We start from the raw sequence: 16,326 nt of genomic DNA on the forward strand, positions 1-16,326 counted from the left end.
ACAAACTCTTATTTTACTCTGAGTAGATATAGGAATGCATTCATTATGTAAAAGAACGTAGACACTAAAAATATATACAAATAATCTTAATAAACTGCTATTAATTGTTGTATTCTGAATTGTTTCATATATAACAATTCATGCGGGTATCCCTAAATAAGGTCAAACCAACCTCGGTAGCTTTTCTGGTAATAATTGTCAGTCAAATGGCGAAAGAAAATGTTTTCCCAAAGTTTTTAAGCGATATACCAGATTTTAATTACTGCGAGACAAAAACGAGTATTTATGGAATTATATATTCAAACAAAATACAGGTAATACTAAATGAGACGGGTACATTTGGGTCAATACTTCACTCATCAACAAATTGTGATGGGAGTGTTTTTGAAACTAGTGTTCTACTTGGGAATAGAGATGATGAACTGATGCAACTCTATGCAAGGGAGATTTTCGAGTTGTTAATTAGAAAGGGCTTTGGAAGAAAGAGATTTCTATTATCAACATCAATTAAAAAGCATTCGGTTGAACATCTAAAGGGGATAATAAAACATATAGAAGAACATATTATTGGTTAGGCTCAAATGGTGGGATAATTCTACGACATGTAGGACACTCTAGTTTTATGTCCATCCACTGCTTAAGACACTTCTGGTGGAAGATGTGACTACAAGGTGTGCAGACACCACACATTTCGTCTTCAAAGTTGTTCAAAACTAAAACATTTGCCATGCAAATGACACATTGTTTCCTATAAATCGTAGATTTTTCACGGTAACTTGCAAGTTCAATTTCGTTGAAGAGCATAGAGGAACCTGTACTAGAAGGTTCACTAACGTTTGAATCAATTATTTTCAAGTCATTTTTTTTCGAGTTCAGAGTGTTTCCATCCTTTGTAAAAATATCGATTTCTGTGTGAGTATCTTTATTTGAGTCCTTTAAATTCCCCTCTTTGTCAGCCAGTCTGAAGTAGTTGTATGGTTTAGGTCTGAGGAATTTGGGAACTAGGCATTTAGGCCCGAATTGATATTGTAGAAAGTAAAGTAATGCTTGAAATGAAATAATCGCAAATACGATCAATGAGAGAAATGGAGTATATTTAGTAGTTATTGGGATCATATTAGTAAATTGGCGAAGAACTGGGGCATTGAAAATGGAATTAGAATATCCCCATATATAAACTGGAAAAAATGCCTTTCCTATTAACGAAGTAATAATATAATGTGGATGAAGTGGAGGTGATTGTGATCTGGGAATTGGGAGATTCCCATAAGAATCATTAATAATCTGAGGTAACAAATAAAAAAATAGTGAAATATACACGTAATATGGAATCGACTGAACAATATTTGTTCCTGCACTTTTATGTGGAATTCCATCATTTTTTAGATATAATTTACCTGAATTGCATAGCTTTGATGCTGATATGAACAATAGTAATACGCCAAAAAGAAAGAAATACAATTTTCTGTAAAATTTAATGGTAAGACTCTGTAAATCGTTAAAAGGAACATTATCTAAATAGTTTGATTTCCATATTAGATATAAAAACTTTACTTGAATAAAGGCAATGTGCATCCACTTAAACATTACCATTAAAGTGAATGATGAAAAAAATAGAGATGGTATTATAAGTGTGAAAAAAAGAAGAAACGAACCTTCAAATACATCGATTACTATTTGAATTAGGACAGTTGCAATACTTATATTAGCCAAGTAATTTTGGTTATTTAGAGGTATGTTAATATGTGCAAATTGGGTGAAACCTCCTCTAATTTCCATTAAAACCTTTAAGTTGTAGAGGAAAGAAAAATGAACGACATTTAATCTGAATAAACTGGCAGAGAATGGATTTCCTTTTATTACAGCACTAAAGCTGCAGTTAGGAGACCTGAGGAAATATTCAGTATAGGTTTTATTCTGTGCATCTTTTTCATCAAAAGAGCTTCCCCTGAACTTAAATACTCCCTTGTCTTTAGCTGGGAAAAGTTTATTCCAGGTGTGTTTATCATTAGAAATGTCAATTTCCACTGAGCAATTAGTAACATTAGGTATTCTAATATCCATTAGTGAATTTTTCTGCATTACTCCAACCATATATAAATTCGGATCGTTAGAATTAATGATCTTGTCAAATTCGAAATTAAATTCTTGGTTGTTATTTTCAAGTTGAAGTTTTAAAGAAAGCCAAGCGTTATTTGAGTTAACATCCGACTTTGACCAATCAAATTGCCATTTAGAAGGACCTTTAATCACTATTGCGGAGTCACGAATAGGGTCAATATAATCATATTCACGAAAATTTTGACTTAACGAATGAGATCTAATATTCATCTCAAATTCTCCAAAATAAAGCAGCGATGAAGAATAGACTGACTTGTTCATAATCGATTTGTAATTATCAAATTTATTTTCAAAATTAATGATAAATATAAGGAATATAAACATGATAATATAAAGTATCAAGTTCATTGGATTCCTCTCGGTAGAAATACCTTGAATAGACATCTCAAAACCATTAAAATGATCAAATAACGATGTCCTGGAGGCATTTTCTTCTGAAATAGAAGGGTTTTCCATATTAAAAGTTTTATTAAATTGAACGCATTATAAAAATTACAAATAAACTCAAATTTTCCATAAAGTATTAATATAAATGGCTTTGTTAAAAAAAAAAAAAATTATTCCCAGATTTTTATTGCTCCATCCCAACCGCAAGTAGCAATACGTGAAGGTAGAGTTGGGTGCCAATTACAGGCAATACTTACACTATCATGGGCTTGAATGCTTTTAATTAATTTTGCTGTTTTCCAGTCCCAAAAATGAAGTTTCCCACTAACGTCACCAGAAACAAGAAATTGACCATCTGGGCTCATTTCACATTGAATTGCATATCCAGAATTACTCAAGCCGAAGAAGCGCTTCTTTATACATCTATAATTCGAATGTGTGTCGTAAACCAGAATTCTATTATCCATGCTTTGGCACACCAAATGTTGTCCATTTGGGTGTAATTTTGTATATGGCATGGACTTCATTAGAGGGTCTGCAATATGCTTAACAACGATTGGGGTCCCATAATCCCATACAAACATCTTTTTGTCATCGGAAGTAGTTATGAATCTCTTTCCATTTTCACAAAAAGTGATAGAGTTTATTGCTCCAAGATGTTCCGAGTATTCTTGTATTATTTCATCTGTTCTTATGTCATATTGAATCGCTTTCTTATTACTATATCCTACTATTATACTATTTTCATTTGTAGGGTGGATAGCTACACAGTATGGTGTCTTTCCAATGTCACTTTTCCATATTATTCTACCGTATTCTATATCCCATAAAATAGTTTGCTTGTCGTAACCACAACTATAGAAACTGTTGCAGTTTCGTCTTTGGGAAGCGAATTGGATTTCTCTCACTGCGTTGGAATGACCGTGATAAATGAATATACATTTGTTTTTGTGAATTGTATCCCATATTTTAATATTGGAATCCAGACTTGCAGATAATAAAAGATGTCCAGTAATTGGTATATACCTAATGGACTGAACACCCATATTATGCCCCTTTATAGTTGCATTCAATTTTTTCGGTAAGTAAGAGCGATCTTCGGGAAGTCTTTCTCTTATTTCATTTGGAGCTATCATCCAAGATCTATTCTGATAGTCAAACATTTCTTTTCCAAGAAATGTACTTACTGTATTGTTGCTAATTACATCTATTCCCTCAACTCCTTCCTTTTCATCAGGCAATTCTGTCTCGGAATGAGTATATTGATTATCTGTTGTAGTATCATTGTAATTTTGTACAATGCAATCTTCACTCGAAAGATTCCATGGACCAATATATTTTCCATTCTTTATCACCTTAGAATTATATTTGGTCTTGCCTTTACTTTCTTTTATAGTCTCAGAGTTAGTGTTATAAGACTGATATATTTTACATTTTTTGTCGGTATTTGTTACATCATCAAACTTTGTTTGAGAATTAAATTCTAAATTAAACGCTATTGGAGAACAAACAAATTGTTGCACTTGATTTTGTAATTTTGGTTTCTTTTTTAGGACGCCATTAATGTAACTGAATGGTTCGCACTCCAGCTTTTTATGAGAATTTGTAATGCCTGGAGTTTCATCTATGTCATCTTTTGGACTCATTTTTACTTCGAGATTCACTGTTTCATTATGTCATTTCAAGAAAATAACCAATCCCTGCTTAGCTTCAGCGCCAAAGTTCATTTCAACACACATGAATAAAATTACATACATTGATATATTACTATATGAAAAAACGGAAGAGCGAATTTCAAAGGTTTAGTTACATTGTATTATGGTATAATATTTTTTAGTCGGATTTTGAAATAGTATCTGTAGGAATGGATAGGCAAGTTTCAGAAAAAAATTCTACAGGTATAAACACAAAAGCAGAGCTGGATATTTATAAAAATCAAAATTATTCCTGTGAACCTGATGATTTAGAATATATAAACGACTCAACAAGAAAGGCAGATATAACTTATGAACATAAAATTACTCCTGTAGACGGTTCAAAGTCTTCTAATAGTGTGAAAGAGATAGAAGGATTTAACCACAATCTTGGAACTATAAATTCGCAAAAACTAAACTATGTAGAAAAATGCCAAAACTTTGATGATGAAAAGAAAGTAGAAAACATCTTAGGGATAGAAGAACGAAATTTAGATTGTGAAACTGAAATGAGAATAGTAGAAATAATCAATGATAGTGAATCAACAAAAAATAGTATTGGTGTTGAAGTTAATAAAAAATACAATATTGGAACTGATATCAGATTTGAAAAAAGAAAGGTGACAGAAACGAGTCATGAAGGTGAAATAACGTCAAGAGGGAAAGTAGTTGAAAGTGAATCTGTTTTAACCGTTTCTGAGGATTCATTGATCCAAGCGAAAAAAGTTAATCACTACACTTTAGATCGGAATTATACATACAGAGGATCAGAACCATCAGTTAAATCAACTTCAGATTTAGAAGTTAGAGAACATGAAAGTGACGAAAAGGATATTTATGTAGAAAAGTTGGATATAAATTGTAAAGTGAGTGGTTATACAAGCGAAAATGATGACGTAGACGAATGCAATATATGCAGCAAGAGTAAAATTGATAGGAAAGACGAATTAAAAGCTCTAAAAGAAATATTGTCAAAACAGAAGGGGGAATTATGCCACGAAATAGCGAATGAAGTAACAGGGAAAAAAATTTGTAGTGGTAATTTATTCAGAAAAGATATATTTGAAGACCTTTTAGAGTATCTCATTGAGAAACGTACACTGAAAGAGATGATATTTGAAAGTGGTAATGCAAGTAACGAATTGAAAGAATTTGAAGGTGGGCATTTAGAAGCACATATAAACAATACAAATAATAAGGAAAATGGCCAACTTTTTGAGGTAAGAAAAACGTTTTTTGAGAGTCTATTGAAGTTTTCCTGTCTTAGAATGCCAGTAAATGGGTTTTTCAATGATTTAGCGGACAATAAGGATGAAAACTCAAACAATAAGGCTATGAAGCCGTTTATGAACTTGGAGAAAAAGTCCATCGAGATAATTTTTATGGAAAATTGTCCAGATGAAGTAGGTAACGTTTATTCACAAGGGTTAATACCAATAAGTCATCACAAAATATCAAAGATACCTTATAATGACATAAACATAGAAGGAAGATTAGAAAAAACAATAAAGAATTTCCGAAATATTTCAAGTTTTATATTTGAGCCTAGTTGCAATGAATATATTATGGAGTGCTCGTTCAAAGACTTGGATATGACTATTGAAAATACAATAGAAAATGCAAAAATTGAATGTAAAACAGATGTGTTGGGGACTTATTTTTATAATTTAATTGATATTATCAATAATAAATTGATTAGATATCAACATTACTCTCTATTTCCAGGTAACAACGAATTCCTGGGGATCTCACTTGATTTAAATAATATTATTGGTAATTTCGTTAACTATATTCCTTCAGAGGTGATACCGGTAGTTATTGGCTTTCAAGAGAGAGTAGAATCAATCTATAAAATGATAGGATTGAACCACGAAGAAAATAGTAATAGTGGGTTATCGATTATTAGCCGTTTGATTTCACTCGAGAAGATACTAAACACAACTTGTTCAGTTGAATTTCAGACCAACAAATTGGAAAAAAAATTGTTTATGGGAAGTGAGCTATTGGATGGCTTCTTGATTAGTGATTCACGAAAATCTGACTTGAAGAAAATATCAAATCTAGTAAAATCTAAAGTATCATCCCATATTGGTAGGAATATAAATACAAGTATTGAGGGAAGTGAATATGATTTATCCGAAATTGAAGTTTGTAGTAAAGCTGATTCAGTTGAAATAAAAAGTATTATTGATGAATTACAAGGAGACGAAGAAAATAATTTAATCACCTTACTTGATAATTTATCATGTTTCTGGGAAAACATCTTTAATAAGTACGATAAAATAGAACAATATTCAAAATGTATAGAAAGTATGAATAATTGGGAGAAAATACATAGAGGTAATCTAAACAATATAGAAAAAATAAACAACGCAATTAATGGGTTTAGACTATCGATAGATAGTGGGATTGATTCGATAAATTCCTTGTAATGGAGTAATTAAAGTCTAACGAAAGGTCCCTTAAATGGAATAAACGGAGAATCGTAACTAGACTTAATTTGGCCATGGCCATTATTAATTATAGCTTGAGAGTTGCACCTTTGTGATTCCGGTATGAATCTGCTTGAAACTCGATCACCATACATATGTGGGTAAATTATAAAGTTTCTTTCTATATCATCATCACTTACACCCAAGAAAAGCTCTTCATCTAATAAAATATTAATTGATCTTAATGAATATATCGAATTTATATGTTTTGAAATTATGATAAAAATATGAATCGAAATAATTGAACAAGATAAACAGGATATAGTTCCACATATACAAATAATATTAACAACATTAGAAAATACAAATATGGGAAGGGCAATGTTGTTAGAGTGGATTATACTTCCTGTAATACTTAAGATTGAAAATAATAAAAATAGTATTGGTATCTTTATAAAAACAATCACTAGTCCAAAGATTGCCATGAATACCAAATCAAAGATTCCAACATACTGCTTCTCTGAAAATAATAAATTGGTAAATCCAAAAATAAAGTGAAGAATTGAAAAATATATGGCTATATTCATAGAAGGTATAACTATATAGTTAATTTTTTGAGTGACCTCTTCTTCCAAAGGAAAAAATAATTCCCTCCGTATCATCCTCAACTTGATTATTTTAGAAACTAAGAGAAATATTCCAAGAATTCCATAACTGAAATATAACTTGTTATCAATATATTTTACATAGAAATATTACTTCGATCCACATCTCTTTGCATGCGTTTTACATTTATTTCCTCGAAAAAAATTTCTAAAAATATAAAAAATATTTTGATGAAAAATTATTATTGCGTAAAGATAATATCCAAGTAAGTTCTTTATGAAATATCATTTAACTTGGGATAGTCCTTTAGTCTTACTGGAGTACCAGAAAATGCTTCGACCTTGTAATTGTCAGAAACAAGGGTATAGTTGGAGTTTATAGGAATGCTAGTATGGATGATATGACTCTCTCGTTCAGTGGAGTTGTTCATTGCATCTAGCCGATTAAAATGGTCTATAAGTTTTGTTAATTTATTTATAAAATAAGTACTAAATACACATAATAAACCGCAAGTAAGATGAGATAATGCTGATATTTTTAAGTTGTCGATAATATTAGGCTGAAGGTTCAATTCACCGTTGTCTACAGGACCACTATCATCATTTTTAGTCACTTTAATTGTTCTCCACGTGATAAATGATACATAAAATAACAATGTTGAGCAACTAAGATGAAAAATGGATATCAAACCATACAAAAGATAGTTTATAAGTGGTGAATTCTTCGAAAATATATATACACCAAATAAACCGAGGGAAATAGATTCTAAAATAGCCCAGAAAATCTCAGAAGTGAACATTCGAACAAAACCAAAAAGTAAGTGCATATACGAAACATATTTTATCATCATAACTATTCTCGAAACCTCAGGTATTTGCAAAATGTAATCTGGATATCCATTTATAGAATTCGAATTACTATAATTTATATCAGACATTTGTCATTAACAAATTTATTAGTTTCTAATTTTTTTGCAAGTTACAATCGAAAAATGTCAAATACTTTTAGGTAAAAATGACAAGATACATATTTTATATCGCGGCAAGCAAATAACTCTATATTGAGGCACAAAATTGTCAATTATCTGTTCTATGTTAGGATGTCGGTGACTAAGTTAAAGGCGATTAAGACATAGTTGCATCGTTAGATTTTTAAACAAATTGTTTCCATTCTAAATAATTTGCGAACAAATTATAAAATAACACTATTTACTCTTTACAACTTGAACTTTTGGCGGTAAAAGTGGGTTTTCTTGACGTTGATTACGAGTTGGCCATGCTTAGGTCTGAAAATTTTTCCACAAGGTACATCCCAATTTTTTAATTAGATATAGTTTGAAGTATAATTAAAAATTATACTTCTGGTATTTATTATTAGCACTCAATTATTATTTATAAGTTTCTCTGAAGTTTTTTACTTAGATTTTCGGTTAATATGGCAAATAAATGGCGTATGTTAAATAGTAATAAGAATCCCGAATCTATGGCTGTCTTTAGTGGACTAAATTTTGACTTCAACGCTCTCTGTGATGATATAGATGAAAAGTTGAAAGGTTATGCATGGGTGGTGTCAATTTCAAATTCGGTTGGGTTAAGACCCTGTTACATCTTATTCGGGGTTACTGCGGCATTAATACTGATAATAAGTATGGGGTATGCAGGGGCACTTATTTGTAATATTGTTGGATTTGTTTATCCAGCTTACATGAGTTTTAAAGCATTAGAAACACCAGAAAAAATGGACGACAAACAATGGCTAACATATTGGGTTGTATATTCAGTATTCAGTATCGTTGAAGTATTTATCGACATTGTTCTTTTTTGGATCCCTTTTTACTATTTATTTAAACTTTGTTTTTTGTTTTGGTTGTTTCTGCCACAAACAATGGGTGCAATTGTGCTATATACGAATGTTTTTCGTCCAATACTTCTGAGGTTTCAAAATGAGATCGATAGTACAATAGACAATGTTCTTAATGTTTCTAGCACTGCTAAGCTTGCTGCTCAACGCTATTCAAAGAAAATTTTAACAGGGTCAGAAAAAGATGAATGACCATTTAATTATGTGGATTTAATCCAAAATTTCCATTTCATTAGAACATAGGATAGGAAGTATAAATCTTTTAATTCCAATCTTAAATGTAAACATTTGCTGTCCGTTAAGTACCCTGGCCTGCAACAAAAGACTTTTAGGCGCCACGCGACTGTGGGGAGGTTGATTGCTTGAGCTGAACTTTTTAGAAACGAGATGAATAATTATCTAGCGAAAATAAAGTGAGAATTGATGGAGAATCGAACTGTAGAATGCATTAGAAATGAAGTTATATGTGACGACCATATTAAAAATGTAAGTATGGGTGATGACTGTGATTACTCAGGTTTAAACATACTAACTGTTGGTGAAAATGGTAAGTTACTAGAGAATAATGACAATGTGATTGGGAGAGACGAAAATGTGATTTTTAATAGTCAGGAATATCCACCTAGTATCTTGGAAAACTCTAAAACCAATCCTAATCTAATCAGCTCTAAAGCTAAACAACCTGATGAAACATCAATTGGTGGGCCGTTCGAATATGGGAGTAACTACAGTTATCTATTTACAAAATTGAAGTTTATACTTGACCAACACGACATAAATGAACCTCTTAAAAATGATTTATGCTCATTACTGGAGGTTATTGGTGAGATGAAGGTATTGGGTGTTTATAATGAGCATTATAAAAAATATAGAAGGGCGTTTGATACGTATACTCTGAAACTTGATCCTTCATCTCAAATAACTGAAGATTTAATTGGTGAATTACGCTATTTATCCTTCCAGAATTCTGTTTCAGGGAGAAAAGAATTAAAACTTATTGATAAAATTGTAAAAGAATGGAATAAAAGAGATAAAGAAAAGAGATTGTTACAATCTTGCAGGGGAGCAATGTCTGATTGGTTAAACAAAACTGAATTAGGTACAAACAAGAATGATACTGACTTTGAAAATGTTGGTGATGCCTCTAAGTATATTATGGATTCAATAAGAGGGTCGAGTAATTCTTTTCAACAATCAAGTCTCCTTTCATTTCTTCCTGAATCTTATGTTTCGGAGAAACTCTATCCTTACATCCTAAATCACTTACCAGCAGGCTTATCAGGGAATCAAACTCCTGCTTTTGTTGGTTATTCAAACAAGGATCAGGCTTCTGTAGCTTGCAGTTCGCTTTCTTCAATTGGAGAGGGACCAGGAACTGTTGGAATTGCGTGTAACCAAAATAGTGATGGAAATAACATAAAAACGTGTGTTCTATCTAATATTGATGAAATTAGTGGTGATAATCTAATGGCAAATAACAAGGTAACTCAAAATGAGTCTGTTATAGACTGGATTAAGAATAATTTTAAAAGGCAACTGAATAATTTAGAAAGTATTGATTCGGCAATTCAAAGTGGCAAATATATTCACCTAGACCAGTTAAATAATCAATCGAACAAAGTTGAAATGATCATTTCTTCAAGACTTAGAAACAACAAACCTGTTGGAATTTATGATATAATTTCATCTCATAGAAATGATTTGTTTGCGGATTACTACAAAAAATATCTGGAATTATATGAAAATTTCCTCTCAATGAGAGAGGGTACAATGAAGAAAAGAAGTTACTACAAATCAATTCCTATGATTGGTTCAAATAGGACAAAAAAACAATCAGTTGATTACCATGAAGTTCGTTTGAGACAATACCAAACAGTTTACAACGACAAAAACCTGCCCGAAATACAAAGTCAAATTCGAAGGGTATTAATAAATAGGAGTGAATGGAAAAGACCGCCGATGTTTCTATTATTGACACATCAAGGAAAAGAATGCAATGGTTTAAACCCAATAGCCAAAGAAGAACACATTAACTATGATATTGATACTGATGAAGAATGGGAAGAACAATTTGGCGGAGAAGATGTTGACGATATTGACGATGGCGTGGAAAATGGGGATGATGATGATGATAATGAAGCAGTTGCATCTGGGTGGCTTGTGCCGGATGGCTGTTTCCAATCGGATGAGTTAATAGATGATGTAATTTCATCAACAGGTAATTGCGTTGATTCTAATATTGTAAACTTACTTTCTACATCTTCTAGGTATCAAGCTCCAGTTGTAATCTCGTTTTTGAATCATAGTTGCATCGATTTTGGGGCAGGAATTTCAGCCCCAAATGATTTGAGCGTAAAAACATTAATTGATGGTTATTTAATTCACTTTCCACAGAACTTAAATTGGATTTACAGTAGGACCTGTGATGATTTAGATGATGAAAAACGTACTTCAAGTGAATTAAATGATGCTTATGACCAAAATGAATACAAGAATTCAAATAATCTAATAAAAAAGTCATTTTTAGATACTTCAACAAAATGTGAATTACTATACTTCGTCTATGGAAAGTATTCTCCAATAAAAAGAATAATCGATAACTTTATTGAACTCAATTTGAAGAAGAATATGAAAAGATCCTCAATTATACAGTTTTTAAAGGAAAATATCTACAAAACAAGATTAAATGGTGATTGTAAACCCAGATGGTACATTCATAATACTTCTGAACTGGTGCTTGACAAAGATAAATTGAAAGAATTACTAATAGAAAGGAATCTTGATGAGAGAATAGAACCTAATAACTGCAAACTTAGTTCCAAAGAACGTTCAGAGCTGAAACAAGAAGCCAACCAATGTGCAAATATAAAGACACCAATTGAAACGTCACATAAGAGAAAATATCTGGAAGGAAATGATGAAGGGAGTGAGCTAGGTAAATTTGCAGTAAATGTGAATAAGGAAAGTGAAATAACCAGTGAAACTGAGAATATTTCAAATGATGAAAATTGTGCATTTGATTCACAAGGAGGTAATATCGATAAAACTTTGGACAAATCTACAGGATTGTGCCGTCAAAATGAACAAAAAACCAAAGTTAATTGTTTTCCCAATAAAGATCCAGATATAAAGATTAACAGGAATAAAAAGAGGAGAAAATACTCAAATCTAAATAGAGGATTGACTCCTAAAGATCATGATGTTTTCTCTATAAATTATGAGGAAAATAAGACTCAAGGCCAAGATGAGAATAAGTTTGGTACCCCAGATGTAAAGAAAAATTTCACACCTATCTACAATAATTCGTTGATAACGGAGTTTTTTCAGTTGAAAAACAAGGATAATTGACATTTGTAATTTTCTTTTGTTAAATTATAGTAGACTAACACCAACTAAACATTGTTTCTAGATGGAGATATTGGATATCTTATTCCCTGCATATTTTTCCCTAGGCCTTCTCCTTGCTTCCAACCCATTTTCTCCAATAATTTCCTTCCGACTACTAAAGTGTCACCTGTTTTTATCTCTTCAGTTTTCAATAAAGGGGTTTCCGGGACTTTCCTGGGTTTCTCTACTTTGTATATATTGGGAGATCTAGGATCGTAATTTGTTTCTAGACATTTGGTGGGTTCAACTGGTATTTTAATTTCGGTTTTACCGGTGTTATTTCGATCGTAGTGTTCAACAACTGGTTCAACATAATTTTCAACTAAACTCCCCCACGATGAAAACACATTGTCACTAGTTTTTGAAGAGTTCGAAATAGAATTAGGGTCAGAACTTAATCCTTCATTAGAATTCTGACATTTCAAAATTGGTGGGGGAAGTCCATCATAGAGGTTTGGCATCTTTTTAATACATTGGAATTCAAAATTATAAATTGAAGTGTCTTTTGTTAGAAAAAAAAATTAATAGTAATTTTGCACAATTTAGAAAAAAAAATCGATTCTGCGCCCAATAAAGAACTCATCTGCAGTCGCACGAGATTTTTTTCGAATTTCAGAAAAAATAGGTTATAATTAGTTACTTATTTTACTTCTGAAATTTGATGCAGGCCATTAATTTTGAATTGGACAAACAGAATGATGCTAACAATGGATGTTCTCAAGTAGATACATACAAAACTGGAAGGAAAAACATCGATGAAGTCGTGATTAATTTTTATTATTTTATCGAGTATGAAATGTCTGCGGAACCAAGATTAAAATCTTGTTCTGTATTCAATTCTGCACTACGTTCACTCTCAAAAGTTGTTGTTGAGAGTAATGCTACAACTGAATCTGAGATCTTAATGGAATTGTCCACCGCAATGGATATACTTATGATGAACCTGAGTACAGAGGAGTTTTTTGAAAAAATAGCCTCGAAGCATGGAGTTACAAACATTTCAGTTGTACCATTTTGCAGAATATTCGAAACATCTCTGCTAAAGTTAATAATGGTAGAGAGTGGCAACTTGGCAGAAGAAGCGAATTTGGTAGAGTTCAAGAAAAAATTGTCTGAAAGAACAAATAATTTCATAAGTAACTTGAATAAAGGAACTCAAAAAATAATGAATTTATCATTGTCCCTTTTTACTAAGGATAGGATGGCTATTCTAACATTCGGATACTCGGAAATAATAGAAATACTCCTAGAAAATGCACGAGAGAAATACAACAAACATTATAGTATATTAATAGTTGTTCCAAATATAGATAATTCAAAAGAATTTTCTACGAGGAAAGAATTAATGTCTTATCACCACAAAAACATTTTAGAGTGGAAAACAAGAATGAGAAGCAATGATATTAGTGTTAAATTACTATCGATCGATTCAATTTATAATGCAATTAATGCGGTGGACTTTGTTTTATTGAAACCGGAGTGTATTCTTGAAAGTGGGTCTGTGATTGGAATTTCAGGAACTGCGGTTATTTCAGCCATTGCAAACTCTGTTTTCTATAAACCTGTCTACTTTGTTACACATGCCGCAAAGTTCGTGAATATGGTTCCAATGGAGATGAAAATAAACAACGTGGTTTCTGAAATAACATACCAAAACCCGAAGTCATTAAGTTGTCCAATAAATTCAATTTTTGATTTGTCTGATAGCTCTCACATAACAATGTTTCTTACAGATATTGGTGCAATTACTCCTCAAAACATTGCATTCGAAACTAAACAACTTTTTTTGTAGACTTCATTGTCAGGTATAAAGAAAATACTAAAGCAATTGTAGTTTAACAATATTCGCATATTCTGATTGAGCAAAATTTTAAGGGACTATTAAAAGTAACTTAGGATATAAAATTATCAATGTTTTTTTATAGGTTTCTCAATGGTTAAAAGTGTGTAAGGCCAAGTTTTTGTGCACATCTTTCTACCGACACACATCTTAGTGACGAATAAAATTTTACATTACTAAAAACCTTCAATCTTATTTAGCCTATATGAAATGCAAAGATATTATTTGAACATCTAACATTTATTTAAAACATTCGTTCATTTCCACTAAGAGGTCTAACATTATATTTTGGTGTGCAGCACTTTCAATATGTTTTTACTTGGAATTAAGTTGATTTTCTTGTCATCGCTTCTCACAGTAAGCTGTGTAAAAAATTCATCAGATAAATTTGGTGTTTTAAATTCGGATGAATTTCAAAATATTGGCAGAGTTAATGTCGGAAAGATAGATTTAATTGAGGCAACGAGTCTATATGAATCAGAGGAAGTACTTAATAAATTGGTTTTAGCAACCAAACGTCAACAAGAACTAAAAGAAAGAGAAATAAATATAAAGGCAGCAATAGGTTCAAATTTACATAAACTGAATGCAATTGGGGAACTTTTACAATTACTTATTGAGAAAACATCTTTGGAAATTACTGGAGTTGTAAGTGAACTAAAGGATGTTTTGAATGAATCAGAAATTGCAAAAAATCAATTTCTCATGCAGCAGAATTACAAAGTAATTCCAACTCAAAAATTACCTTTGGCTGAGTATTCAGAGGAAGAATTGGACGAATTTTCAAAATTTTCAAATGGTGTGTATCAAGGTTTGGATTGCCCACTAAGTTGTTCGCCTAGTATTTGTGACAACAAGCCGAATGGCCCAACACATTGTTTCAAAGCAGAAACATTGAAAGATGGTTCATTTTCCTCAACTTGTGTTCCATTTATTAATTCAAGGACATTAACGTGCCCAAAAGATTTTATTCGTTGCGCACTTTCGCAACCAAGTAGAGGTAATTTGTATGAAATATTGGAAGCACCTGACACAAATCTAGAAAAAAAAGCAGCTGAACAGGAGAAAAGGAGATCTATTGCTGTTCCCGGAAGGAATATGCATCAATGCCTTAGGCTTTTGGTTGTATCTAAAAAGACCAGTTGTAATATTGACAATATTTTCGCTGCTGTAGATGAGTCGAGGCAACTTATCGTTCCAAATGGCAATAGTATATTTCCAAAAATTAAAGGTGATATCGCCATATTTGAAGATGTACAAGTTAAAAAGCCAGGTAAATATCGATTGTGTTTATTACAATTCTACCAAGATCCAAATGTTAGTGGAGGTGAAGGTGCAAGAATAATGGGGTCTGATGCAATAGGAGAGTTGGCTGTTTTGACGGCAAGTAGTGAGAATAATGAAACTAACACTGAAATTGAAACAGTAGAAAAAAGTGAAAATAAAAACATTAATATAGACTCAAAAAATGAATTTAATGAAAAAAATTATCAAAGTGGTAACGAACGTGAGAATACCGGGGTTGAACCGGAACATAAAGAACACGAGTTTGGGGCCAATGAAGTTGAAAAAAAACCAGACAAAGATAATAATTCAAAAGAAATAGATGATAACTCCTCTGGAGTTTTCTGGTATGTACTGCCAATCATTGTAATTCTTATATCATCTGGTGCTGGTTTTGCGTATTACTATTATATAAACAATAAAGAAATAATTGATTCAAAATTCAAATCATTTTCATTTTTCAACAAAATTACTTCCGAAGAATCCCAAACTTTGCAAGAAAAAACAAAGAACAGTTGATATTTTCCTCTAGTTCTAAATAGTATAATAAACTGTCGATGCTTAGTCAATATTAAGAAATGATCTGATTATAGAAGATTCCCTCAACATTTTAATGCCAATTATAAACTCAAAAAATTCACTTATGTTACGTGATTCATTCATATATATTCTGGGTATTGGGATCTTTGGGAATGCTTTACAAATCTAAAGAAAA

General features: G+C 31.6%; 9 protein-coding genes across 9 annotated transcripts; 5 read left to right on the forward strand and 4 right to left on the reverse strand.

Moving 5' to 3' along the window:
- Nucleotides 1–564: 564 nt before the first annotated feature.
- Nucleotides 565–2,577, reverse strand: FG379_002609 (RING-H2 finger containing membrane associated; the record flags this gene model as incomplete). The annotated part of the gene is made up of 1 exon (XM_067328299.1): nucleotides 565–2,577. The coding sequence occupies one exon, from the start codon at nucleotides 2,575–2,577 to the stop codon at nucleotides 565–567; it is 2,013 nt and encodes a 670-aa protein (XP_067181797.1).
- Nucleotides 2,578–2,678: 101 nt separating this feature from the next.
- Nucleotides 2,679–4,154, reverse strand: FG379_002610 (transducin WD0 repeat family; the record flags this gene model as incomplete). Its single annotated transcript, XM_067328300.1, has 1 exon — nucleotides 2,679–4,154. The coding sequence occupies one exon, from the start codon at nucleotides 4,152–4,154 to the stop codon at nucleotides 2,679–2,681; it is 1,476 nt and encodes a 491-aa protein (XP_067181798.1).
- A 218-nt stretch (nucleotides 4,155–4,372) lies between these two features.
- Nucleotides 4,373–6,634, forward strand: FG379_002611 (uncharacterized protein; the record flags this gene model as incomplete). Its single annotated transcript, XM_067328301.1, has 1 exon — nucleotides 4,373–6,634. The coding sequence occupies one exon, from the start codon at nucleotides 4,373–4,375 to the stop codon at nucleotides 6,632–6,634; it is 2,262 nt and encodes a 753-aa protein (XP_067181799.1).
- Nucleotides 6,635–7,514: 880 nt separating this feature from the next.
- Nucleotides 7,515–8,177, reverse strand: FG379_002612 (uncharacterized protein; the record flags this gene model as incomplete). The annotated part of the gene is made up of 1 exon (XM_067328302.1): nucleotides 7,515–8,177. The coding sequence occupies one exon, from the start codon at nucleotides 8,175–8,177 to the stop codon at nucleotides 7,515–7,517; it is 663 nt and encodes a 220-aa protein (XP_067181800.1).
- A 497-nt stretch (nucleotides 8,178–8,674) lies between these two features.
- On the forward strand, nucleotides 8,675–9,292 carry FG379_002613 (uncharacterized protein; the record flags this gene model as incomplete). Its single annotated transcript, XM_067328303.1, has 1 exon — nucleotides 8,675–9,292. One exon carries the CDS (start codon nucleotides 8,675–8,677, stop codon nucleotides 9,290–9,292), a length of 618 nt encoding a protein of 205 aa, XP_067181801.1.
- A 231-nt stretch (nucleotides 9,293–9,523) lies between these two features.
- On the forward strand, nucleotides 9,524–12,448 carry FG379_002615 (uncharacterized protein; the record flags this gene model as incomplete). Its single annotated transcript, XM_067328305.1, has 1 exon — nucleotides 9,524–12,448. One exon carries the CDS (start codon nucleotides 9,524–9,526, stop codon nucleotides 12,446–12,448), a length of 2,925 nt encoding a protein of 974 aa, XP_067181803.1.
- Nucleotides 12,449–12,492: 44 nt separating this feature from the next.
- FG379_002616 (G-patch domain containing) lies at nucleotides 12,493–12,948 on the reverse strand (the record flags this gene model as incomplete). The annotated part of the gene is made up of 1 exon (XM_067328306.1): nucleotides 12,493–12,948. The coding sequence occupies one exon, from the start codon at nucleotides 12,946–12,948 to the stop codon at nucleotides 12,493–12,495; it is 456 nt and encodes a 151-aa protein (XP_067181804.1).
- A 200-nt stretch (nucleotides 12,949–13,148) lies between these two features.
- On the forward strand, nucleotides 13,149–14,279 carry FG379_002617 (translation initiation factor EIFb alpha subunit; the record flags this gene model as incomplete). Its single annotated transcript, XM_067328307.1, has 1 exon — nucleotides 13,149–14,279. The coding sequence occupies one exon, from the start codon at nucleotides 13,149–13,151 to the stop codon at nucleotides 14,277–14,279; it is 1,131 nt and encodes a 376-aa protein (XP_067181805.1).
- A 357-nt stretch (nucleotides 14,280–14,636) lies between these two features.
- FG379_002618 (uncharacterized protein) lies at nucleotides 14,637–16,130 on the forward strand (the record flags this gene model as incomplete). Its single annotated transcript, XM_067328308.1, has 1 exon — nucleotides 14,637–16,130. The coding sequence occupies one exon, from the start codon at nucleotides 14,637–14,639 to the stop codon at nucleotides 16,128–16,130; it is 1,494 nt and encodes a 497-aa protein (XP_067181806.1).
- Nucleotides 16,131–16,326: the final 196 nt, after the last annotated feature.

Source organism: Cryptosporidium bovis, assembly GCF_009768925.1.
Source record: "Cryptosporidium bovis isolate 45015 chromosome Unknown contig_4, whole genome shotgun sequence".
Lineage (NCBI taxonomy): Eukaryota > Apicomplexa > Conoidasida > Eucoccidiorida > Cryptosporidiidae > Cryptosporidium > Cryptosporidium bovis.